Here is a 27,415-nt window from a genome sequence, read left to right as displayed (position 1 = left end):
TAAACTGGATTACATTCGATTACTGCTGTTGTGTCTTTGTTTGCGCTGTGTACTCAATGCGCGTCACTGACGCTTTTCATATGATTGGAACATATCTAGAAATAATGCTTTAATCAAACTTACTAACTCGTTCATCTCGCTGTAATTGTACATTGCATGTGTTACAAAGTTGGTAGAATAATGATGAAGACGGACTCGGCGTGACTGGGACTGTTTATTCAGAACTCTCAGATACAAACACAATAAACTCGCGCTGACAGACAGCGCTCTCACAACTCAGTAGTTACTATAAATAACTTTGTTAGCAATCGCTCCGTCTCCGTGATGTCCGGTTCGCGAACGAATCATTCTTTTGAATCGGTTCTTTTTAGTGAACCGAACCAGTTCACCAAATCGGACTGAATCATTCTAAACGGTTCGCGTCTCGAGTCAGCGCTGATCCATAATTTACTAAAGTTACTAACTTTCTGACATGAGTGACAGCCCCTCCGACTAGAAATAAACTAATAACCTGAAGTATATGCTGTAACTACAACAGTTCACCCTGAACTGAGACATGCTGAGAGAACTGATGAGAAGTGAACTCAGGTCCATCCGTCTCTCTGGCAGCAGCTCGTGCGTCGTAGACCTCGTTAAACCACGCCCCCTCCGCTCATTTCAAATGCAAAGATGTCAGCCAATCACAACAGTGGGCGTTTTTACTGAAGTCTCAAAGCAGACACGCCTCTTGAAACAGGGCAGTCAGCCACAGGGCAAACAGCAGTATAGAAAAAAATGCCTTTTATTTCTAAATTATGACATTTTATGATGTAAAAATCATACTAACAATATAAGTACACCTCAGGAAACACTATAAAATAATAGAAAAATGCCATGCCATGGGACCTTTAAAGAGCACCTATTATGGCGTTTAAAATGTTCCAAATATTGTTTTAGAAGTCCCCAACAACAGTTTTGCATGCATGCAATGACAAAAAAGACTTTAGTTTTCTTATAATATGCATTTATTTTTACCTGTTTTGACAGCGATTCTCAAATGATTCCTTTAGTGATTCACTTTTCAAAACCCCGCCTTTACGTGACGCTAATCTGCGGTGATTGGTCCGATGACCCAGTCAGTTGTGATTGGTATAGTCTGTGCAGATATTTTCGGAAACGGAACGCCCATCAAAGTCTTATAGTGACAGTAATTTGTTAATATCTGTCAGGAGTTATGAATATGAAAACCGCGTCTGTACCGTTTGATTGTAAAATGAGCCTCAGCTGATCTCATTCATAAAAAAACTCCTCTATTCTCCTCACGAAGACTCGCGACAAATCAACATCCCTCAGGGCTTTTAGTTCAAAAGTGTGCAGATGAGGAGACATATTGATAGATTCTCATATGTCTGTGTCAAATTTCTAAACAGAGGAGTATTTTTTTATTCAATACTTCCTCAAAATGCGCAGATGTCTCTTATGTGTTGTTTTCAATTCATACTGGCAGCCGGATGGCACTCTGTGCACATGTAGTCCATATATGGTACAGACAGACAAAGAAGATACCATGTGCCATAATAGAAGTCCATAATAAAAGCTTCCTGAGATCGCGAAACATGCAAATCGAGACATTTGAAGACTAATAAACACACAATCGCGACGATGTATGGTTTGTCTTCAAGCCACTTAGTCTTCAAATGCTCATCCTTGGGCAGATGAAAAAAGTTTGCTTTTGAGTCACACTTCAGAACACAGCGTCTCGTCGCCATGATGTTTTCTAGTTTTCACTGGCGTCTTGAAGAGCAATAAGTGGGCGTATCGTATTCAAATAACTTGACAAGTTGACGTCATCTAGTCAGAGAAAAAGCTTTCTTCGTTTTGGGAGTTCATTTTAGTCCATCCTGAAGTCCATTTTGCAGAGATGGACTAAAAATGAACTCCCAAAACGTACTGCCAGATTCTGGAAGATGAATTCTTCAAACAGTGGTACTAGAGGATGTGGTGCTGGTCCTTCAAGAGTCACTCTCAACCTATCTGTCCATAAAGCCTATAAAAAAACCTTCTTCATGTATTTTACAACACTTCAGCTTGTGATTTTTATCTAGTGGGGGTCATTTTTTAGGATTCTTTACCTAACTGAAGTCTCTGAGATCCTGACACCTTGCACTTCTGGAGACTCCAGGTAGGTTGCAGCTTTGGAAAATGGTGGCGCTGGAGACTACAGGGTTCCTGATGGTTTCACCCGTAATTCTTCACCTTAATTCTTAATTCTTTTGCGGTTAATAGGTGTCTTTTCTCCGCCACATGTTTTTGTCTGACCCTGCTGACCCAACGAGCATTTCACTGTCCAATGGTCACGCCTTAACTGCAATGTCTAGTATTGCATTAGTATTGCATCCTTCTCATGGGCATTTAATACTTTTTGACTTTTCAGTCTGAGTTAAATCTCTTTTTTTGGCTCAATTTATCTGTAAAAGAAAACATGCCTAATAATTCTGCACACCTGAATATAAGGTGATTTTCATTTCCAGCCTTCATGAACAATTATATATCACTTATACATTATTAAATACTAAATCAATAGTAGTTATTAGGATTACTGTGGTTTGGAATTGGTCAAATGTGCCTGGAAAAAAAATATGATCAGAAAATCAACGTGCCTAATAATTCTGCACTCCCTGTATGTTACACACTACATGAAAGGTACATTTCAAAATTCCATGATAGGTGCTTTAATACTTATTCTCAAACAATGATTAAAAGTCTGTGTACTTCACTGAGAAATTTGTGCTCATTAGTAATTTGCTTCTATCATAACTTCATCAGATGCTAGACTGATTTGCCACAGAGACCAGATTAAAGATCGAAGTCATAACCTCACTGGTTATTACTTTCCTTTCCATCATATGCATGTTTTATCCTGGCTGACCAAAAGCTTGTTGTTCCAGACTGTTTAAATCTGCTTGAACAAACAGATGTATTGTTTTGGAGTCAAAGGCCTGAAGCGTGAGAGATGCTTTTTTTGCACAATTTGAACAGGATTGGTTTTCCAGATGATGTTTGGGTTATTATTAATTATTAACAGAGGACGTCTGCAATGTACTGATTGAGATGGGATTGGGATTTCTGTGTCTGGTTGTGGCTTGTGGGGATTACAGAAGGTAATGTGCTCTAGATATTTGCGTCACAAAACTCATTCAAACGAACAATTTATATATGTGATTATAATTATTACATTTTGTACTTTATTGAGGGGAGAAATTAATTAAGATGATTATCATACTTCACACTGCTGCTCCTGTGGCCTTTTTGAGCAGTTTTCAATCGGAATCGTCAGCCACTAAATGTTATTTTAATCAGAAAGTTGGCAAAAAGGTCAAAATGAGAAATGTAATTGTAATTATGGTGTTTGATGAAGTTAAAAATAAATGAGAAAAAAACGCATACACCGCAATCTCAGACACTGATATCTGGATGAGATTACCCAGCAATAAGATTATGCATTTAAAAGACGTCTAATAGATGTCCAAACACAGCTCTGATGTCTAGGCTAAAACAAAGCAAAATTTTTAATTTAATAAAATCTAACCATAGCCCAAGAATAGACTGTTTCCTAGAACATAAACATGTCAAAGAAATTAAACCAAACCTTGTAATAACAGGTGACTTTGCTTACATGATGGAATATCATACATCTCGCAAGTTACTTTGGCAAAAACGACATGTAACCAAATTCAAGGTTATTTTGGCTAGAAGTGGGTTACTCCATAGCAGGGTCTATATCGGGTCTATAGTTAACTGAGATGGTGAAATGACGGCTATTGCTTGCTGGTTAGATTTTCCTCAGGTGTTAGTTTTTTTAAAAAGTTTGTGGTTTGCTCTATAGTTTATCGAGGTTATGCGAAGAAAACACAGACATGTTCGATTTCAGGGTTAAGATTGCAAAGCACATTTGTGAAATACAAATTTACCAGACTGCCTCAGGAAAAAGTATGAATTGATGTGGCTTCTTATCAGAGAATGAGGCAGACGATTGTGATTCAGTGATGAAGTCTATGTCGATTAGCACTGCATTATAATATACTTTATTATTATGAAAATACCCGAGAAGGCTTGAAGAACTCAAATACACCATATATTGTTGCAGTCGTGTTTATTGTTTCCATGTTTAATCAAAGTGTTTCTATCATATTTTTATTAGTAGGCGAAATCAAATCGCCGGCAGATCAGGCTGGGTTTACTCAGTCTATCCCAGAGCATCTTCTGAATTCATTTGTTTGAGGGATCGGATATAAATCCGTCTTTAAAGAATTTCGGAACACCTGTTTTTTGTGTGGTTTTTTTTACAATCTGATAGATATCTGATCAGAGAAATTGAATTAAGTGACCAGTTGTAAAAAGGCCATAACTTCTGCAGCTGCGCTGAAGGAATGCGCGCTGCTGCTGGTGCGACTCTAAACACTGTGCAATTCGCAGGAGCATGGTATCGTGTTGTTTCCACCAGCGCAGCACATCTCCATAATTTATTTTAATTAATTAATGTCTAAAATATAAAACGAAGCAGAAGCTTAAAACAGGTCCGAAGCCCGGCCCGCGTGTGAGGTATGACGTGAAAATTTGCCCGAAGCTCGACCGTGAAAATGTTTTTTTTTCTATTGTATAGTGAAGGATATAAGACCACTCTCTGCAGTTTCAGGAGAGAGATTCAGTGGAATTATCAACTTCTTTGAACCCAGTTACACCGTTCCATCGAATGCTACACTCTGGAAAGCCATGCATGTATAGTTTGCGTATATACGGCACAAATGTTAGGATTGCAATGTCGCGTGCAGCTATTTATTTGGCTTTACTCTGTTACATGAAAATTTTAATATAAAGTCTTAATGTATTGAGAGTTTTTTATGTAATTGTTGCATTAGCTATGAATTGATAAAATGTAATGTCTTTTTCATGTATTTCTATTTCATGTATTTCTGTATAACTATTTCATGTCTTTTAATTTACAGTAGCATGAACCACGAGTAGTCGAGTAACTCGAGTATTGTTTTGATAAGAAATTGACTAGCAGAAATCAGTAGTCGTGCAACCCCTATTAGGAACTGAGTTGTAACAAATACAAGGCGAAACTTGGCAAAGTGTAAATGCATCTGGTTGTTTAACCTACTCTAATATTGGGCCTTGGCATACTTAAATTTTGGAGCAGCACCACAATCCACATGTAAGGGAGCAGCCATGAATGGTGCAAACACAAAACTCAAACACTAATTGACTAATTTAAAAAATACAGTAGTAGTCTTCAAACATACTTATTCAGCATAACCGTATATTAATGATTTGCTTGCAAAAAGAGGGTTTTTCACCATCTGCTTCCTGATGTGCTTCAAGGAGATTTACAGATGAAGTAATGAAATATTCTGCTACGATATTGCACCTGACTCAGCTAAAGTGATGTGTAAAGGCACACTCTTATATAATGCATTTTTAATTAGTTTGATGCATGATGATTTGGCACTTACAAAATCATTAGGACTTTTGATTTGTGTGTCCCAGAAGATTTCAGTAAGATAGCATAGTTTGATCTCATCCCATCCTATCCCCCCCACCAACTTTTGGACAGAGCGGTTGCCAATCTGAAGTTGCTCTTGACATTTTGTGTTTACATTTCTCTGATTATTGCTTAACATGTTAAAGAGTTGTCACATAACCTGCTGTCACTGCATGTTATAAACAAGACATTCTTTGGAATAATGTCCAAAGAATTGGACATTTTTAAATCTACTCTTAAATCGTATTTTTATTCTTTAGCGTTTGAAAACCTTTAATTATTTTTGTATATGTCTGCTTTGTACTCTGTACAGCACTTTGGATCAGTCCATATTGTGTTTAAATGTGCTTTATAAATAAAGGTTGTTGTTGTTGTAATGTCAGACAGTAGCTATGTTTCTATCGAAATGTGTGAATTTAACTTATGCACAAAACTGGAATATTTCATAAAACATTTGTGAATAAAGCACTGTTTCCATCCCCTTTGTTCAAGAGAACAAAATCATCACTTTCTGGGAAACTGGCACAAAATATCTATAATAAAAATGGAAGTTGTTGCAATCGGGGAAGCCACTGTGGCTTTTTTATTCCTAAATCATAAATGACTTGCGTCTCAGAGCCCGCAGACGAAGTGCAATAAACACTGTCATCATGTTATCTTGCATTCGGAGGCCTGGTGTTTGGGAATGCAATCGTGTGAGACAATTCTGGGAGGTCATTATCAGAGATGTATAGTAACGAAGTAGAACTACTTCACTACTGTACTTAAGTACTAAAAGGCAGTATCTGTACTTTACTAGAGTATTATTTTTTTTCTCCTACTTCCACTTTTACTTCAGTACATATTTTCGATGAGTTTAATACTTTTACTCCGATATTTTTTTCATGTGCTGCATCGTTACTCGTTACAATTATAAAAATGTTACGAATCATTCCATTCCAAACCCACATTACCGCGCATGAGAGAGAGAGCGCGCGCGCGAGAGTGCGAGAGAGAGACAGAGCGCGAGAGAGAGAGAGAGAGCGCGCGCGAGAGCCCCGCGAGCGCGCATTCACTGTCTTTAAAACAACACGAGCGTCTTGCGCTCAAATTGCTCTCTATTTGTTTACATAGTTAATGTACACTGTGAAGTAACATATACAAACAATGAACAGCTGTATTTTTATTAACTAAGATTAACAAATATTAATAAATACAGTAACAAATGTATTGATCATGGTTAGTTCATGTTAGTTATAAGTCTAATTAACTAATGTAATGTTAACAAATCAAACCATATTGTAAAGTGTTACAAACAAATAATTTACTCAGAACACCTCTTGAAATGAGAATGTAAGTGTGCTTACCCCATTTTTTTTTAGTAAGAGTGGTTATAGTAAGATTTAATCTTAATGAACTACAGTATTTTCAGGTTATTTATATGACAATATGTAGAAAAATTACCTACCAACATTGTGATTGTCCTTTAGCTTAATCATTTGAAATAATAAAAACAATATGATGTTCAAACTTTTGACTACTTTCTTTAATAACTACATAACACAATACTTGTACTTTTACTTTCAGTACTTGAGTAGTACATTTTAAAATAAACTACTTGCAATACTTAAGTACAAAAAATGTTGAATACTTTAGTACTTCTACTTAAGTGTGGTGCTTAAAGAGCATTTCAACTTCTACTCAAGTCACTTTTTTGATAAGGAACTTGTACTTTTACTCAAGTATGTGTCTCTAGTACTTTATACATCTCTGGTCATTATACCAAATCATTCTGATGACAGACATTGGCTCAGGCATTTTAGAATGATCAAACCAACATTTGAGATGCTGTGCAAGTGCATAGGTTTTTTTTTTAATGCACGTTTCTAGAATTTATGCGGATCTTGGCGTTTCCACATGTGTTTTTTAATGGGTTTATTTTATGCGATATCCCAAAATGTGCGTAAAAATATTTGGATGGAAGCAACTAATGGCACACACATACAAATATCAGTTTCTTAATGTTAGGTGTCTCAATTTCCAGGTAGTTTGGGACAGAAAATACCTGTGATCATTGAAAAAAAAGAAGAAGATATTTTTGAGAAGGTGAACTAAAGGCCATTGCATTTCACCTGAATAACTTTAGTCTTTAGTTTTCATTAAATAGATTCAGATTGTTTTTATTTTATTTATTTATTTATTTATTTATTGTTTTATTTTGAGAGTAGTTGCATGACTGAGAGGTCAGTCAGATGTTAAAGGGGTGTGGTAAACCACGATTTCACTATTCTAACTTTAGCTAACGTGTAATGTTGCTGCTTGAGCATAAACAACATCTGCAAAGTTACAACGTTCAAAGTTTAAAGCAAAGGGAGATATTTGCTTTTAAAGAAATCAGTTTCTAAGAACTACAGCAAACGGCCAGCAGGCGACTACACACATTCCTCCAGGGTTGGTGACATCAACAGGCTCAATATTTACATAAACCCCTCCTCCGAGAATATTAAATAAGGGGGGGGGGGTGAGGCCATTTTGTATCGCGGCGCTGTTGTGGTATAGTAGGCTGGAGTGTTGTTGCCGCGATGCTGAGGAAACGCTGTTATTTTCATCAGGATTGCAGGTCTGGGGTACTTGCTCTGTTCAGCCTTCCTTGGGACGGGGGTGCGTTGCAGAGCGTTTAACATACAGCATGTTATATGCACGTGTGTTTGAGTCAGCGGGGAATCAGGCGCGCGCAGGGCTCCCTGCAGCACATCTAACAGAGGAAAACATCCACCGTTTTCGCGATTTCAATGCCAGATTTGCACAACGTCAGCTGCGTGAAAAAAACACTGCCGGTGCGTGGATGCATGACGCGCGCGCTGCACATTTCACGGAGGACAACACAAACTTCCACAAACTTCGCGAGTTCAATACAGGATATGCACAACGGCTTGTCTTGAAAGCTGGATTTACAAACAGAAGCTGTTCACGGGCCACAACCTGTAAGTCTGATTTATTTTTCATCGATGTGTTTTCCTGTAATAGGTTGTACATTGTAGCAAGGAAGTAAACAGATGACAGCGCTGTTCTGCAAACCAGTCTGTTAAATGCTCATTCATACTTAACGTTATCCAACGAACACCTAACGTTACAAACACTAACGTTAAAATCTCAACAGCGAACCTGGCATTAGTGTAAATGATTCTTTGATTAGAGCTTTTATGTATTGTTTATCTACAGGCATGCTAAACATGGTTCTGTGTGTGATTTGGCTAACTTACTAGTTAAAGCCAGTGCTTAGTGTTTGTTTTGGGTTAGTTCTTGCGACAGATATTTGGCTATAATCGTTCTAAAAATACAAAAGTTAAAGTGCCATTCAGTAGCGATCATTATAGATCCGCAGTCTTTACTCTTGAGGACTGAACAGGTTCTGCTCGATCATCTTCACTCAAATGTTCTGGGTCTGATTCGGGCTCAGATTGGTATGGTTTTATTGACGCCGTTGTTTCTAACACTGACCAAAGCACAGCCTCCGGTAAGGGGCGTGACGTTTCCGACAACCGTGCACTAGGCGTTTAGCGAATAACAACACACTGGGCCAGCTAACCAATCAGAGCCCACTGCGTATTTTTGAGGGACTGGCTTCATACAACCCGGAAAGCATCAGACCGTTTTACAAGGAGGGACAGAGCAATGTAGAATAAAGGTCAAATATATGAAAAATAAGGCAATTTTTTTTTAAACGAAGCATGAACACATGTTACAGTGCACCCCACAAACACAGTCAAGCCTCCAAAAGAATGTGTTTTACCACCCCTTTAAATGGTCAGATTCTGTGACAGCCTCCAGCTTCTCTAAGGTTTACAGGGGCATTGACAAGTGAAAGAACAGCGATTAATCTCAAGAAATAAATCCTAGATTAGTTTACCAATCCAGCACTTTCGTGTCTGTGGAACAAAACTTTTATTTTTGACCAGCCTTAATACAGGCACCAAAATCACATTTCAGACTTGGATATTAAAAAATGCTATATCTAAATTATTAATGGTCATAGCAGGACAATTGCTCATTCTACATTAGTGGGAGGCTGGGAGCTCCGATACAAGCCAGTGTTTTTTTAAGAGGGGCTGTGAAGTCACAATTTCTACAGGGAAACCAGAGATGAGGGAATCACCCACCAGCTGCGTGCATTATAAAAATATTTATTCTCATTTCTGTGAAGCTCTATTTGATCCAGCATGTATTTTCAGCCCTGTTACCCAATCTCTGCCATGCAAAGATGAACTGTAACCCTCTGCTATTTTTTCTCTCGGCTGAGTGTAGCCAACCACAGCACAGCACAGCATTCTCTCAAGCTGTCATTTCCCCTCTGCTTGTGGAAGGGACTAGTTCCCTAATTTATTTTAAACTGCACATATGCCTTTTGCATGTGTGAATAGTTTCTGTTTGTTTGATTGTTAAAATTGTATGAACTTCTGTCTTCTCTGCCACATTCATACATAAATGTGCACTGTGTTTACTTATGACTGGGTGGTGGCTTTCAAATGAGTGCAATAAATGTTCATGATAAGAAGTTCATCTGTTTGTTTTTGTTGAGGGTAGGCTTGCTGACCCTTGTATCATTGTGATTGTAACCTGATGAATGTTGTAACAGCTGTGAATGACCTTTTAAATATCCCATGACCTCTAGCTTCAGTCAACACTCTTGTTTGTAATCTTTAAATTGTTGTTCACTCTAGGGATGTGACGGTGAGGACATTTTCCCACCGGTTAATTGATGTGTGACAACACCGGTAATACCGGTATCACCGGCGGAGGCTTTTAAATCACTAATTCTATCTAACCGAAAGTAACATGCACACGACCGCTCTGAACTGAAAACGCGCCAGTGTTGCGTATTCACACACCGTGAATGACAGCTCGTCTGTAAATGCGCGCTCTGTGAGGCCATGGGTGCGTCTCAATCAGTTCAGTAGTTCAGTAGTCAGGGCACTGATCAAGCATTGATCAGTCTATGATTGAGATGCACGCCATGAATGAATAACAGTTCGTCCGTAAAGCCTCGTTTATACTCGACGCGCCCGCACGGGCGAGGGTGCGCGCGGCAAAAATAAATGCGCGCAGTCAGCGTAGCGGAGCAGAGACAGGCGAAAGTAAACAATGCGCGCTCTGTGCGGCCGTGCACATTTAACTTTCGGTTTTGAATAAGCGCCAATTCGGCTGCGGGTTGCTTGAATTATGGGTTCATTAGTCTATTATTTTTAATGAAAAACACAACAACAAAACAAATGACAAACTCCCTTAAATAGGCGCTTTTACGTTTCGCTTTGAAACCAAATCTTCCGCGATCATCTCAGTCAGCTCCTCACTCTTAAATCTGATGAATGACTCCTGCCGCTGCCGAGACTCACGGTCGGATCCTGCTTTATTAAGCAGATACGTTCAGTTTTTATTCGTATTGTCTGTTCTCTAACTGAACTAAATTATTTTATTACTATAAAAAAATCAAAAAGACGGTGGGCGGTGCCACGGTGGGCAAGTGATGTAACCGGTGTTGAGTCTGGACACCGGTAACACCGGCAACACCGACTATCGTAGCAAGCCTAGTTCACTCTTGGATGTGTATTTATAGATGCATGCTATTGGCTACCAAATCACATCAGCGACCCTGATCAGTTATGAACAAGATTTTAAAGCTGCACAATTAATGTGTCCTTGAATGACCTTCAAAACATGTATCCAGCTCACCGTAAAAAAGACATTTGAATACTTAAATCACAATTAAAATATAGGAAAGACTTTTTTAACACAAATTTACATTTATTAATTTAGCAGACGTTTTTATCCAAAGTGATCAAAATGATTCCTTACAATTGAGGAATACAGGAAGCGATCCGTCATGAAGAGGCGAAAAATCTGAAAATGTAAATTTTGGACATTACTTAGAGTAGCATAAGCTAGAATAGGGATGGAATTGAGGAAATTATTATTATTATTTTTTTTAAGATGTTAAGTGCTCACGGAAGAGATGAGTTTTCAGCTGTCTTTTGAATGTTGTCAGTTATTCTGCATTATGGATGAAGGTGGGAAGATCGTTCCACCAGCAAGGAACAGTGAATGAAAATGTTCTGAAGAGTGATTTCATGTTTCTCTGTGGTGGTACTTTATGGTTGTCAAACGTTAGAGGAACATGTAGTTAATGTGATGAACTACACCCAGTGTGAACTTGGGGGGAACTGAAATCATGCATTCGCCCGGTTGGTTAGAAGTAATGGCAGAAATTACTTTTTTGATATGAAATTGTATATGCAATGAAATGCATACATTTATGTGTGACTTAAAGGAACACGCCAACTTTTTGGGACTTTATCTTATTCCCTGTATCCCCCAGAGTTAGATAAGTCCATACATACCATTCTCATCTCTGTGCGTGCCATAACTCTGTCTGACGCACCCACCACTAGCCTAGCTTAGCACAAAGACTGAAGGTAAATGGCTCCAGCTAGCCTACTGCTCAATAAGTGACAAAATAACGCCAACATTTTCCTATTTACATTACATGTTGTGATGTGCATAGTTACATTGTGTACTAAGACCGACAGAAAATTAAAAGTTGTGATTTTCTAGACCGATATGACTAGGAACTATTCTCTCATTCCAGCGTAATGATCAAGGAATTTTACCTCTTGTATCATGAGTGCAGCCAGCGGCACAATGATATTATGCATCGCCTGAAAATAGGCTAACTTCCGTCAACATAACCGTGTCATTGTGATTTATCTTATAATTAGTTTTTTGTGTACATTTTTGACATTTCTGTGGGTTTAAATAGGTTTAAGGTCTGCATTCTCTGTCTTAATAAGTAGGGACTTTTATTTTGACGGATTTTGTAGTCTACGGAACGATAGTGAGAGCTCGCGGTTCATTGGAGTGGTTAGGCAGATTTAAAGTTTGCAGTTTGTTAAGCACCCCCCAAAAAGGCATAAGGTGTATGTGCTTGTTTACTGTCAACTGTAATGAGTATTTTTGTGTATTTCGCCGTATGTTAGTGATAATGCTATGAAGAGAGAGAGTTTGTGTACGAGGTGTTAATGTGCACTTCTTTGCTTTATTTGTTCAGCTCTTACAGTGATTTCTTGGAGATCAAACGGTTTCAATAAACTCCATGAAATATCAGTAAAGTCTGGCCATCATTCGGACAGGGTCCGCTACACAATGTGACAATCAACTTGCACAGAGAGCGCTGGGGATAATATCATTGCGCCGCTGCACTCATGGTACGGCTAATAGTTCCTTGATCATTACACAGGAATGAGAGTATAGTTCCTAGCCATATCAGTCTAGAAAATCGCAACTTTTCATTTTCCGTCGGTCTTAGTACATGATGTAACTATACACATCACAACATTTAAATAGGAAAATGTTGGCGTTATTTTGTCACCTATTGAGCAGTAGGCTAGCTGGAGCCATTTACCTCCAGTCTTTGTGCTAAGCTAGGCTAGCAGTGAGTGTGTCAGACAGAGTTATGGCACGCACGGAGATGAGAATGGTATGTATGGACTTATCTAACTCTGGGGGATACGGTGAATAAGCTAAAGTCCCAAAAAGTTGGCGCGTTCCTTTAAAGGGATAGTTCACCCAAAATTGAAAATGATTAGCATTATCATTATAATGCTTGGATTAGGGCTGCAACGACGCGTTAAATGCGTCGACGGCACATTATTTACGTTCTAGAATGGAACAGAAGATCTAGAATAATGGCAGCTTCTGCTCCCGGCCATAGTGAAAATTATCATTTATCATATAAAGCCAGACCGCGACATTCAAAAGTGTGGGAGTACTTTAAACAGAAGCCGAATAAAACTGTGCTTTGTTCGCTCTGTAACGCCGGTTTCACACTGCGCGCGGTGGCAGAGCAGGAGCTGTGCGCGTGGAGAGCGGGAGCTTTCACACTGCCAATCAGTGTTGCCAAGTCCTTGTTTTTTCCGCGGAATTGGGCTACTTCTACTGTTGCCGCGGGCTGTGTCTCATGTCCGCGGGTTGAAGCAAAAAAACACACATATTTATAACCCCGAACGCGATGTTTGCCAGAGAACCTCCCCGAAACTCGATTGGGCTTGTTTTGGGCTAGTTTTGAGTAACGAATGGGTGGGTTTTGTAGTGAAAACCTGGCAACCCTGCTGCCAGTGTTCTCTCGCGCAGCTGAACCGTGGCGCGTGTATTGCAACAGACGGTCACATTTTCCGGTGTTCACTCCGACCCCAGTACGTCTCGTGCTTTTATTTATTATGGGCTGCATATATCTCTTGTTAATGCGACCCGGTTCCCCTCTGTCCCAAACACATATGCATAATAACATGCTGTATATAGGTAGTTTGCATGATTAAAGTAACATTAAAGTTAAGATATGCCTCTAGCTTTAATCATTTAAATGTGTCTTTGAAGTTTGGGCAAAAACTTCTGGCAGCTTTAGTCGTTGTTTATGCACATGTATCTTCAAAATAGACGACTAGTTATACATTAAAACTATGCTGAAAGCTCCTGTATGTGAACCTTTTGCAGATAAATACAAGTGCATTTTCGTTTGCTATCGACACAAATAAATAAGTAAATCATACTCAACTACTATAGTAAACAACTTTTCCTAATTAGGCCTACTCTGTATACATTTTATGATAAATAGTATCATTATATATTATGTTTAAAAAGCTTCTTGTGTTCATATATTTCATTATAAAATGGCATACTATGTACACTACCCTTCCTGAAATACAATTAATATTGTCATCATTCATTGATTTCATGTTAAAATAATATACAAATTCACTACCCTCTTTGAAATACAATAATCAGTAAAAAAGAATAATAAGATTAATCCGGAAAAATAATCGTTAGATTAGTCGACTAATCGGAAAAAAAAAAATAGTTAGATTAGTCGACAGAAAAAATAATCGTTAGTTCCAGCTCTAGCTTGGATTAGCCAGGACATTTTTTTATAAAACTCTGATTGTATTCATCTGAAAGAAGAATGTTTTATACACCTAGGATGGATTGAGGGTGAGTAAATAATGTGATTTAATTTTCAAACTATCCCTTTTAGGTGTCTAAATACTTTGTGGGCCCCTATATCTTGCTTTTCCTTTTTAGTAAGTTTGAAAACATTTCCTGTTGAAAATGCATATTTTCTCTCTTAACAGATATCCAGGAATTTTACGAAGTGACCTTATTGGATAATCAGAGATGTGGGGAATTGGTGAAAGTGCCCGATACAATGCCCTCAGTGAACCTGTGGGATTTCTCCAGCATTCAAAGCACAACGGTGACTTCAGACACCCTGCCCAGCCTTAGCACCAGCATAGAGGTAAGAGTGCTCCAATTTGTAATCTTTTAGGTCAATTTGATGCTGTTCAAAACTTTGTATATCATTCAATTCCTGCTAACACATTTCCAGCATCTCACAAACCTCACAGTGTAAAAACATTGACGTTTTTAAAGAAAGTGGCATACTGTTTGTTTTTCATTAAACAAGTCATGGCACAACATGGTCGTTTAATTAGACGTCATTCAGATTACAAAGCACCAACCACACATGACATGGTTGATTGGCATGTTTATTGAGAATACATAGCAGTCTTAAAAGAAAGGCCTTTTTTAAGTGCTGTCATCTGGTCCTTTTTACTCTTAAAATTCATTTGTAACTGTTCTGTAACATTTGTAACTATGGGAAACTGAGTTCAACGGAACTTGCGACCATAGTTGGCTTGTGATGCTTTTGGCAAAATGCACAACTGAATGGGAAATGTCTCCCCTACACGAAGCACATGTGCTTTTGCTGTTACACACTCTTATGTAATCATCAGTCAGTCATTTGAGAATCTGTCATCCTGCTTTGCATGTTGTCACAAAAGTCATTGTTGGTGGAATTCACTATAATCCATCTTAAAGAGTCTACTGGAAATCATTTGCAGAAAGACTGTTGGAAAAGACACTGTCCTTTTGGATTCACGGGGAGCATTACAGTCTCAGTAGCTGTGCGTGATGCTGCTGAAAACAAATATGACAGAGGAGTCTTTACGCTCTATGGCTCTAACTGAAGTCTCTGTGCATGCTGTTTGTGAGCTTGAATACTTTAGTAGCAGATGTTCTCTTTCCCTTGAGAGAGGAACAGAATAATGTACTTATGCAGAATATCCTGAAAGAAAGCAATGTTCAATCACTATATGACCTCTTAAAAGCACAACAAGAAAGTTGTCACAGAATTGTTTCATTAGCTAATTTTAAGTAACTAAACTGAACAAGCAGTAAAAATCCTAGGGCTGCACCCTAATATTCGACTATCGTTAGTATTGTTAAAAACCGTTAATGTCGGGTCCTTGTGGTAATTACAGCATGTCGGCAGGAAATACAAATGTTTGCCTTTCATCAATCAACCTCAAATATGGCTTATCGTTTGAAACATGTAAGTAGCTTCGCCGCTAGCTTTAACGTTAACCTAAATAAATGTGTGCATATCCAAGTGTTTGTGTGGAGTGTGGAATAGAGTTTAGATTCTCTGCCCGAGCCCTGGTCGGGCCGATATTTCCCGCCACAGTCCTCGGGCCTGGCCGGGCCCTTGATCAGGCGTTTGTTTTTATTTTAATCATTACTTTATTAGCCTAATTGGGTGGGTAGAAATATGCCATAATCAGTAATATTATATATATATATTTTTTTACAAAGTAGGCATAAGTAATAAATGTGTACAAAGTTACGCTTCTTCATTTGGATCCATTTGCAATCCATTCCATTCTGAATAAACAAACAACACAGTTTACATGCTTCAGAGGGATAGTTCACCCTGAAATAAAAAATAAAGCCATCTTTTACTCACCCTGCTGTTTCAATGCCCTATGTCCTTCTATCTTCTATGGAAAGTGTTCCTTAGGGCATACTGCAGCCGCTCATACAATGTAGTCATGACAACCGGTACACAACATTCACTTCAGGAGGTTTACCTTTTTATTAGTATTATTTAGGGGTGTAAGAAAATATCGATATACTTGAATATCGCGATATTATGTTTGGTGATACTGTATCGATTCTCAAAAACACTGTATCGATATTTATTTATTTACATACAAGATTTGTGGCTTTGTGTTTGGTTTAAACCACAGACTGTATAAAACCCAACCGCTAGATGGCAGTGTTACCTCAGAACGTAACTGACGCGCAGACGGAGAAGCGCGAGATGAAGGTGCGTGCATCGCTAGTGTGTGCATTAGCAAACCCAGCTCACAAAAGACGATAGAATTATTCCGCTCCTGCGGTATACAGAGCTGAAGTGTGGACTCATTTTGGCTTCAGCTATAAAGAAGCCACTAAGGAAATTGACAAGAGTCATTTTGTTTGCAAAATAGGCCAAGTTAAAATGCAATACTCTGGAAACGCATTGAACCTGAGAGCTCGCTTAACACCCCGACATCATCCGCGCTGCTGATAAACGTTTCGATAGAATATGTTCAGTACGTTTTCCTCTCGGTAACCAAATAAACACACAACAAAATTGACAGCGGTGGAAGCAGAACGAAAGCATCTGATCATAGTGATGTGGATATGATGCAACAGCTCTGCAGTTCAGTACTTTAAAAAGCACTTTATACAATAGACGGCTTTAAAGCTAACCACTTTACAGTATTAAATATAAAACAGTCATTCAGTCATGGAATGGACTATGCACTTTCTGTTGTTAAATAGTTTAGAAATTAAAAATCTGCTATACTGTGAACCTTTAAAACATATACACATAAAGAATCCTGCAGTCACTTTACTATTTCCCTTTACTAAGATTGTACAAAATAGTGATTAGTGATATAAATTATACTTTATTAATTAAATTAAATAGTTACTTGTCAGGTTTTATGCATATGATTGTGTTCTTTATTCTTTTAAATTAGATCTTTCTATAAAAAAAGAAATATCGCAATATATTGCCTTTCTTACAATATCGCAATATATAATAATATATCGTATCGTAACCCCTGTATCGTGATACGTATTGTATCGCCAGATTCTTGGCAATACACAGTCCTAGTATTATTGTATTATTTCTTATCATATACCTCATAGAGAAGATGAGAGTCGCGTTCGTTTCTATTGAGCCTGATTTTTCAAAATGGTGTGTGTGTGTGTGCTTATCCTGGGTACGGCTCGTACGCACTCACAGGAACGTGCAAAGAGTAACGGCCAAGCTCAGTACTTTGACTGAATAATACGTTTTTTTTTCTCGCAAAACCTTATTATATGCCTCCTGAACACTTTCCATATATGGCACGCACGCGTCTTACTATATCATTGCGTGATACTTTTGCATCCTTTTCGTAAAGTTTTAGCCTGGTCACAATTCCCTGCCATTATATGGAGGAGTCCGTGCAGGACGTTTTATAAAATTTCTGCTTTTGAGGTCCGAAAAAGATAGAAGGACATAGGGCATTGGAACAACAGCAGGGTGAGTAAAATATGGCTTTATTTTCATTTCAGGGTGAACTATCCCAAGATAATTCTAAACAGATTTCTGTAGTTAGTTCAAACAACTCTGAATTGTAGTTGAGAATGTAAGTTATAACGGCCCACGTATTACAACCCCAAATCAGAAAAAGTTGGGACCGTATGGAAAACGCAAAAAAAAAGAAAAAAAAGAAGTGATTTCTAAATTTACTTTGACTTGTATTTCATTGCAGACCATATGAACACAAAATATTTCATGTTTTGTCTGGTCAACTTCATGTCATTTTGTAAATATGCATCCTTTCCTGTCATTCAGACCTGCAACACATTTCAAAAAAAGTTGGGACAGGAGCAGTTTAGGGCTAGTAATGAGGTAAAATGGTTAAATAATGATGTGATTTGAAACAGGTGATGTCAACAGGTGATTGTAATTATGATTTGGTACAAAAACAGCATCCAAGAAAGGTCTAATCCTTTAGGAGCAAAGATGGGCCGAGGATCGCCAGTTTGCCAACAAATACATGAGAAAATGATTGAAATGTTTAAAAACAATGTTCCTCAAAGAAAGATAGGAAGAGATTTGGATATTTCACATTCAACAGTGCATAACATAATTAAAAGATTCAAGGAATCTGGAGGAATTAGGCGCAAGCCTAAGCTGAACAACCGTGATCTCCGATCCCTCAGGCGGCACTGCGTCAAGAATCGTCATTCATCTATAAGCGATATCACCACATGGGCTCAGGACTACTTTGGCAAACCTTTGTCAAGTACCACAATACGTAGTTACATCCACAAATGCCAGTTAAAACTGTACTGTGCCAAAAGGAAGCCCTATGTTAAAGAGCACCTATCATGGAATTTTGAAATTTACCTTTCATGTAGTGTGTAACATAGATCTAAGTGAACAAAAACATCCTGCAAAGTTTGAAATATGACAGTGCACCGTATATATAGTTATTTTCTTTCAAAAGTAAGAGTCGACTCTGAGTCATTTTTAAGAATCGTTAGAAGACCGAAGCTTTTTCTCTGACTAGATGACGTCAACTTGTCAAGTTATTTGAATACGATACGCCCACTTATTGCGCTTCAAGACGCCAGTGAAAACTAGAAAACATCATGGCGACGAGACGCTGTGTTCTGAAGTGTGACTCAAAAGCAAACTTTTTTCATCTGCCCAAGGATGAGCATTTGAAGACTAAGTGGCTTGAAGACAAACCATACATTGTCGCGATTGTGTGTTTATTAGTCTTCAAATGTCTGCATGTTTCGCGATCTCAGGAAGCTTCTATTATGGCACATGGTATCTTCTTCGTCTGTCTGTACCATATATGGACTACATGTGCACAGAGCGCCATCCGGCTGCCAGTATGAATTGAAAACAACACATAAGAGACTCAATCGCTCATGATTAGTCTACATATGCGCATTTTGAGGAAGTATTGAATAAAAAATACTCCTCTGTTTAGAAATTTGACACAGACATATGAGAATCTATCAATATGTCTCCTCATCTGCACACTTTTGAACTAAAAGCCCTGAGGGATGTTGATTTGTCGCGAGTCTTCGTGAGGAGAATAGAGGAGTTTTTTTATGAATGAGATCAGCTGAGGCTCATACTACAATCAAACGGTACAGACGCGGTTTTCATATTCATAACTCCTGACACATATTAACAAATTACTGTCACTATAAGACTTTGATGGGCGTTCCGTTTCCGGAAATATCTGCACAGACTATACCAATCACAACTGACTGGGTCATCGGACCAATCACCGCAGATTAGCGTCACATAAAGGCGGGGTTTTGAAAAGTGAATCACTAAAGGAATCATTTGAGAATCGCTGTCAAAACAGGTAAAAATAAATGCATATTTTAAGAAAACTAAAGTCTTTTTGTCATTGCATGCATGCAAAACTGTTGTTGGGGACTTCTAAAACAATATTTGGAACATTTTAAATGCCATAATAGGTGCTCTTTAACAGTGTCCAGAAGCGCCGTTGACTTCTCTGGGCTCGGAGGCATCTGGGATGGACCATCACACAGTGGAAACGTGTACTGTGGTCAGATGAATCAGTATTTGAGTTATTTTTTGGGAGGAATGGGCGCCGTGTGCTCCGGACCAAAGAAGAAAAGGATCATCCAGACTGTTACCAGCAACAAGTCCAAAATCCAGGGTCTGTCATGGTATGGGGTTGTGTCAGTGCCCTTGGCAAAGGTAACTTGCACTTCTGTGAAGGCACCATTAATGCTGAAAAGTACATAGAGATTTTGGAGCATAATATGCTGCCTTCAAGAAGACATCTTTTCCAGGGACGTCCATGCATATTTCAACAAGACAATGCAAAACCACATTCTGCACACATTACAAAGTCCTGGCTGCGGAGGAAGAGGGTACGGGTACTTGACTGGCCTGCCTGCAGTCCCGACCTGTCTCCAATAGAGAATGTGTGGCGCATTTTGAAGTGCAAAATGCGACAACGAAGACCCCGTACTGTTGCCCACCTTAAGACTTGTTTGCAGGAAGAATGGGACAAAATTACACCTGAAACACTTCATCACTTGGTGTCTTCACTCCCTAAACGTCTTTTAAGTGTTGTGAAAAGGAATGGCAACATTACACAGTGGTAAATGCTTTACTGTTCCAACTTTTTTTGAAATGTGTTGCAGGTCTGAATGACAGGAAAGGATGCATATTTACAAATGACATGAAGTTGACCAGACAAAACATGAAATATTTTGTGTTCATATTGTCATATTGTTCATATTTGTATGAAATACAAATCAAGGTAAATTTAGAAATCACTTCTTTTTTTATTTATTTGCGTTTTCCATACTGTCCCAACTTTTTCTGATTTGGGGTTGTAAAATGGATAGGTTTAAATCCGGCTCGGGCTCATAATTACTGTTAATTTGTCGGGCCGGGCTCAGACACAACGGGCTTGGGTAGAGTCGGGCTTGATTTATTTGGGCCCAATCTAAGCTCTAGTATGGAAGCTGAAGTATAGCGCTTACTGCATGACATGGAGGCATGACTTGCCTCACAGACATGAGAAATATATCTATAGAAAGCTTGAAATTTCATTTCAAGTGGCAAACAAATATTCTCAGATTATGTAATCCGTGTGAAGCGTGCATAGCTTCCACTACTATGGAGATGAAGAGTCAGAATCGTCGACTTAATGTCTGCAGCCAAAAACACAGAAAACATTATCAATAAATTATTAAAATGTTCAGTCTCCTTACTGTTTTTTCACGACGCATTTATAATTAATTTTGACTGTGTGCTGTGGCAAGTTTTATGGGTGCGCATGGTTCCTGATTAAGCTATGTGTTCTATATAGGCAAGGCAAGGCAAGGCAAGTTTATTTGTATAGCACATTTCATACACAGTGGCAATTCGAAGTGCTTTACACAGAAATGAAGTTAAAATAGTCATAAGTGAATAAAATAAAAATATATAATAGGAATTAAAAGGAAATAAAAATAAAGATGAAATCCCCTATCTGGGGTGGAAGAAAATGGAGAGTCAGGTTTACTTTAAAAAATATTTGTCAGGTAACTGTGCATTTAAACATTACCCTTACAGACAAATCTTCCTGGACAGGAACACCAGGGCTTTCTCTACTTTGTTTGACCGTCAGAGCGGATCTACACGGTCCTTCCTCTTACCACCAAGGCTATACAGATCTATCCGTCAGAGCAGATCTAAACGGATCGTCCTCGCACCGGAAGGATTTCGATTTATCGCTCCCCCGTCTCTCAACCTCTTCCACCCAGACAGCCTTAAAGGTCCCATGGCATGGCATTTTTCTATTATTTTATAATGTTTCCTGAGGTGTACTTATATTGTTAGTATGACTTTTACATCATAAAATGTCATAATTTAGAAATAAAAGGCATTTTTTCTATACTGCTGTTTGCCCTGTGGCTGAATGCCCTGCTTCAAGAGGCGTGTCTGCTGTGAGACTTCAGTAAAAACGCCCACTGTTGTGATTGGCTGACATCTTTGCATTTTAAATGAGCGGAGGGGGTGTGGTTTAACGAGGTCTACGAGGCACGAGCAGGCACGAGCTGCTGCCAGAGAGACGGATGGACCTGAGTTCACTTCACATCAGTTCTCAGCATGTCTGAACTGTTGTAGTTACAGCATATACTTCAGGTTATTAGACTATTTCTAGTCGGAGGGGCTGTCACTCATGTCAGAAAGTTAGTAACTTTAGTAAATTATGGATCAGCGCTGACTGGAGACGCGAACCGTTTAGAACGATTCAGTCCGATTTGGTGAACTTATTCGGTTCACTAAAAAGAACCGGTTCAAAAGAAAGATTGTTCGCGAACCGGACATCACTAATGTACCAGAGACTGAGCTCAGCGATTGCTAACAAAGTTATTTATAGTAACTACTGAGTTATGAGAGCGCTGTCAGTCAGCGTGAGTTTATTGTGTTTGTATCTGAGAGTTCTGAATAAACACGAGTCCCAGTCACACCGAGTCCGTCTTCATCATTATTACCAACTTTGTAACACATGCAAAGTACCATTACAGCTGTCGAGATGAACGAGTTAAAAGTAAGTGTTGATAATAGCATTATTTTTAAAATAAAATAAAAGCGTCAGTGACGCGCGTTGAGTACACAGCGCAAACAAAGACACAACAGCCGTAATCGAATGTAATCCAGTTTATTGTGGGGCTAGGCTGGCTAGGATACCCTCACGCTTACCCCCTGTCTGCTTAATCTCACGCCGCGTTTGGTGCCTCCGCTGTGGGCCAGATGCAGTACTGGGGGTCGGGGATGTTGAAGGCCGAGTCAGTGCAGCCCGAGCCTCGGCGTGTGTGAGGTTTATCTCTAAAGATGTTACTCTGCTGATGTTGAGCTGAAACGACTGTATGCACATTTTAGAACTGATAGACGCGACAAGGACGTACAAAAACACTGACTCACACAAGATCGAAAACACGAAAACACCGCTCTGTCGGGAGAGAAAGAAGCCGCAGTGTGTGCACGAATAATAAATAATTAGCTACACATCAGGAATCACAGATCACAGATCAGAAGGAACTGAAAAAAGACTTCTGTTTTCATTTGTACATCCAAACATTGAGAAACTGCCAGCATTCACTCGTTCACAAGCAATGATCTCTCTAGCGCTTGCATGGGCGTGCCAGATTCTCTGGGCGGAGGAAAGGGAGGTAACCGTTCCTGCTTGGACGTCAAACCAGGAGACTTCAGGATTGGCTCGTCTGGCCTGTCATTTTCTCAAAGGCAGAGAAAGACAGCCAGAACTCGGGTTCACACCGATCAACATTTCTATCCACTTGGGGACAATATTCAGGCTAGGGGAACTCATATTAATGTTGAAAAACCTCATAAAATGAAAATTTCATGCCATGGGACCTTTTAACAAAAAAAAAAAAAATATAAAAAAAAAAAAAAAGTATAATTAAATTGAAACACATAATTAAAGTGCAAGCAGTTCGGACAAAGCACAGAGCTCATTGAGTAATTGCTTACAGTGGCATAGCTCATTCAGTAAATACACAGCTAAACAGATGTGTTTTGAGTCTGGATTTGAAAGTGGCTACTGTTGGAGCACATTTGATCTGTTCAGGAAGCTTGTTCCAGCTACGGCTGGCATAATAGCTAAAAGCAGACTCTCCTTGCTTTGAGTGAACCCTTGGTATTTCTAATTGACTTGATCCTGATGATCTGAGTGATCTGTTGGGTTTGTATTTAATCAGCATATCTGCAATGTATTGAGGTCCTAGGTCATTGAGTGATTTATATACAAGTAATAGTACTTTAAAATCGATCCTAAATGTAACTGGAAGCCAGTGTAAAGACCTGAGGACTGGTGTGATATGGTCATATTTTCTGGTTCTGCTCAGAATCCTGGCAGCAGCGTTCTGTATGAGCTGCAGCTTTCTAATGGTCTTTTTGGGAAGGCCAGTGAGAAGACCATTACAATAGTCCACCCTGCTGGTGATAAAAGCATGAACAAGTTTCTCTAAGTCTTGCCTGGAAATAAAGCTTCTAATTCTTGCAATATTTTTCAGATGATAGTAAGCTGATTTAGTTATTGCTTTGACATGACTACTGAAACTCAGGTCTGACTCCAAAATCACACCAAGATTCCTGACTTGACTTTTTGATTTTAGACCTTTAGCCTCAAGATATGCGTTCACCTTGAGAATTTCATCTTTGTTTCCTAATGTAGTGATTTCAGTTTTGTCTTTGTTTAACTGAAGAAAGTTTTGGCACATCCAACTGTTAACTTCATCAATGCATTTACATAGAGAGTCAATGGGGCTGTAGTCATTAGGTGATAGGGCTAAGTAGATCTGGGTGTCGTCAGCATAGCTGTGGTAAGCCATTTAGTTATTTTTCATTATTTGGCTCATTGGCAGCATGTATAGGTTGAATAGAAGTGGTGCAAGAATTGACCCTTGTGGGACTCCGCATGTCATGGATGTCCACTCAGACTTATGGTCACCTATACTCACATAATAACCTCTCCCTTCTAAGTATGACCTGAACGATTTGAGGACCATTCCAGAAAGCCCAACCCAATTTTCTAGCCTGTCAAGGAGTATGTTGTGGTCAACAGTGTCGAATGCAGCACTGAGGTCGAGTAGTACCAGAATTGATGTTTTGCCTGTATCTGTATTGAGGCGAATATCATTTATAATCTTTATGAGCGCTGTCTCTGTGCTGTGATGCGGTCGGAAACCAGATTGAAAATTGTCAAAGTATCCATTTGAGCTCAAGAATTTGTTCAGCTGACTGAAAACAACTTTTTCAATGATCTTGCCTATGAAGGGGAAATTTGAGATTGGTCTGTAGTTGCTCAGTATGGAGTTATCCAGATTTCTCTTTTTAAGGAGAGGCTTTACTACTGCAGTTTTAAAGGTCCCATGGCATGAAACTTTCATTTTATGAGGTATTTCAACATTAATATGAGTTCCCCTAGCCTGAATATTGTCCCAAAGTGGATAGAAATGTTGATTGGTGTAAAACCGAGTTGTGGCTGTCTTTCTCTGCCTTTGAGAAAATGACAGGCCAGACGAGCCAATCCTGAAGTCTCCTGGTTTGACGTCCAAGCAGGAACGGTTACCTCCCTTTCCTCCGCCCAGAGAATCTGGCACGCCCATGCAAACGCTCGAGAGATCATGGGTTGTGAACGAGTGAATGCTGGCAGTTTCTCAGTGTTTGGATGTACAAATGAAAACAGAAGTCTTTTTTCAGTTCCTTCTGATCTGTGATCAGTGATTTCTTATGTGTAGCTAATTATTTATTATTCGTGCACACGCTGCGGCTTCTCTCTCTCCCGACAGAACGGTGTTTTCTATCTTGTGAGTCAGTGTTTTTGTACGTCCTCGTCGAGTCTCTGTTCTTAAATGTGCATACAGTCGGGAGTTTCTGCTCAACATAGGCAGAGCCACATCTTTAGAGATAAACCTCACGCACGCTGAAGCTCGGCCTTCAACATCCCCGACCCTAGTACTGCATCTGGCCCACAGCGGAGGCACCAAACGCGGCGTGAGATTAAACAGAAGGGGGGTAAGCGTGAGGGTATCCGGCTAGGCTAGCCAGCTTTCCCCACAATAAACTGGATTACATTCGATTACTGCTGTTGTGTCTTTGTTTGCGCTGTGTACTCAATGCGCGTCACTGGCGCTTTTCATATGATTGGAACATATCTAGAAATAATGCTTTAATCAATACTTACTAACTCGTTCATCTCGCTGTAATGGTACATTGCATGTGTTACAAAGTTGGTAGAATAATGATGAAGACTGACTCGGCGTGACTGGGACTGTTTATTCAGAACTCTCAGATACAAACACAATAAACTCGCGCTGACAGACAGCGCTCTCACAACTCAGTAGTTACTATAAATAACTTTGTTAGCAATCGCTCCGTCTCCGTGATGTCCGGTTCGCGAACGAATCATTCTTTTGAATCGGTTCTTTTTAGTGAACCGAATCAGTTCACCAAATCGGACTGAATCGTTCTAAACGGTTCGCGTCTCGAGTCAGCGCTGATCCATAATTTACTAAAGTTACTAACTTTCTGACATGAGTGACAGCCCCTCCGACTAGAAATAAACTAATAACCTGAAGTATATGCTGTAACTACAACAGTTCACCCTGAACTGAGACATGCTGAGAGAACTGATGAGAAGTGAACTCAGGTCCGTCTCTCTGGCAGCAGCTCGTGCCTGCTCGTGCCTCGTAGACCTCGTTAAACAACGCCCCCTCCGCTCATTTCAAATGCAAAGATGTCAGCCAATCACAACAGTGGGCGTTTTCACTGAAGTCTCACAGCAGACACGCCTCTTGAAACAGGGCATTCAGCCACAGGGCAAACAGCAGTATAGAAACAACGCCTTTTATTTCTAAATTATGACATTTTATGATGTAAAAATCATACTAACAATATAAGTACACCTCAGGAAACATTATAAAATAATAGAAAAATGCTATGCCATGGGACCTTTAAGGGAGTTTGGAAAAGTCCCAGAAAGAAGTGAGGCGTTTACCACTTCTAGGAGATCTGCTTCTAAACAGTTAAACACACTTTTGAAAAAAGAAGTGGGGAGTGTGTCAAGGGCGCAGGTTGATGTTTTAACCCCTTAAACCCGAAGTGTCCCAGCCCTGGGAAACCCCCGCGATTTTTTTTCGCGGGGGGGGGGTTACTAAGCAACCACTGAATGTAATAACATAAATTAGGTATCATTTAAAGCTTAGAATCTCAGCTTTTCAATGCATCTATCCATGTTGGGATACTCAAAACGAGTGCTGAGTTATTTATCTAAAACGGAGTGTACCGCCCGAGGGCGCCACCTAGCTGTGACACAAATTAATTGTCATATTTTTCAAAACTACTGCATTGATCAACACAAAATAGGTGTCATTTGAAAGCTTAGAGTCTAAACTTTACAATGAATGTAGCCATTATGATTATCTCCAAAGTAGTGATGAGTTATTTGCTGATAAAATGGAAAAAAAAATCATAATTTATGGAGGGGGGGGGGATTATTATGTTCTGCCATGTGTCAATCACATCATACAGCTCAGATAGTCATGTGTCATATGTCATTTGAAAGGTCTCGTGGAGCAGAATACAACAAGCCTAATTGTTTTGGGCTTTGACTAAACTTTTAGCGAGTTTTTGTAAGTTAAGTCCTGCAAGACCCATATGTAAATAATATACTGATGCAGCATTCATGTGCCGTTTTTCGCTTGTATCTTCATGAAACGTGGAAAATGGCACATCATTATTTACAGCAGATTCTCACAATTAAAAAGAGCCCAACGTCACCATAATCTGTCTTTTAGATCTATAGATATCCCTCGTTGAGATATGGCACACAGAAAACCTCACAGGAGCACATGAGCGGAGTACAAAAATAGCAGTTGCTTAGACTTGGCGTTTTTGCTGGT

General features: G+C 39.2%; 1 protein-coding gene across 17 annotated transcripts in view; it reads left to right on the top strand.

The window, feature by feature from the left end:
• Window positions 1-27,415, top strand: part of dlg1b (discs large MAGUK scaffold protein 1b) — a 314,786-nt gene that overhangs the window by 13,974 nt on the left and 273,397 nt on the right. For all 17 annotated transcript variants that reach the window (XM_079820292.1, XM_079820293.1, XM_079820290.1 and 14 more), the window contains exon 3: window positions 14,683-14,846. In XM_079820292.1, coding sequence (XP_079676418.1) covers window positions 14,683-14,846 — 164 coding nt within the window. The remainder of the gene's footprint in view (window positions 1-14,682; window positions 14,847-27,415) is intronic.

The sequence above is a fragment of the Gobio gobio genome (assembly GCF_949357685.1).
Source record: "Gobio gobio genome assembly, chromosome: 6".
NCBI classification, from domain to species: Eukaryota; Metazoa; Chordata; class Actinopteri; order Cypriniformes; family Gobionidae; genus Gobio; species Gobio gobio.
This window is presented reverse-complemented; position numbering and strand designations above follow the sequence as displayed.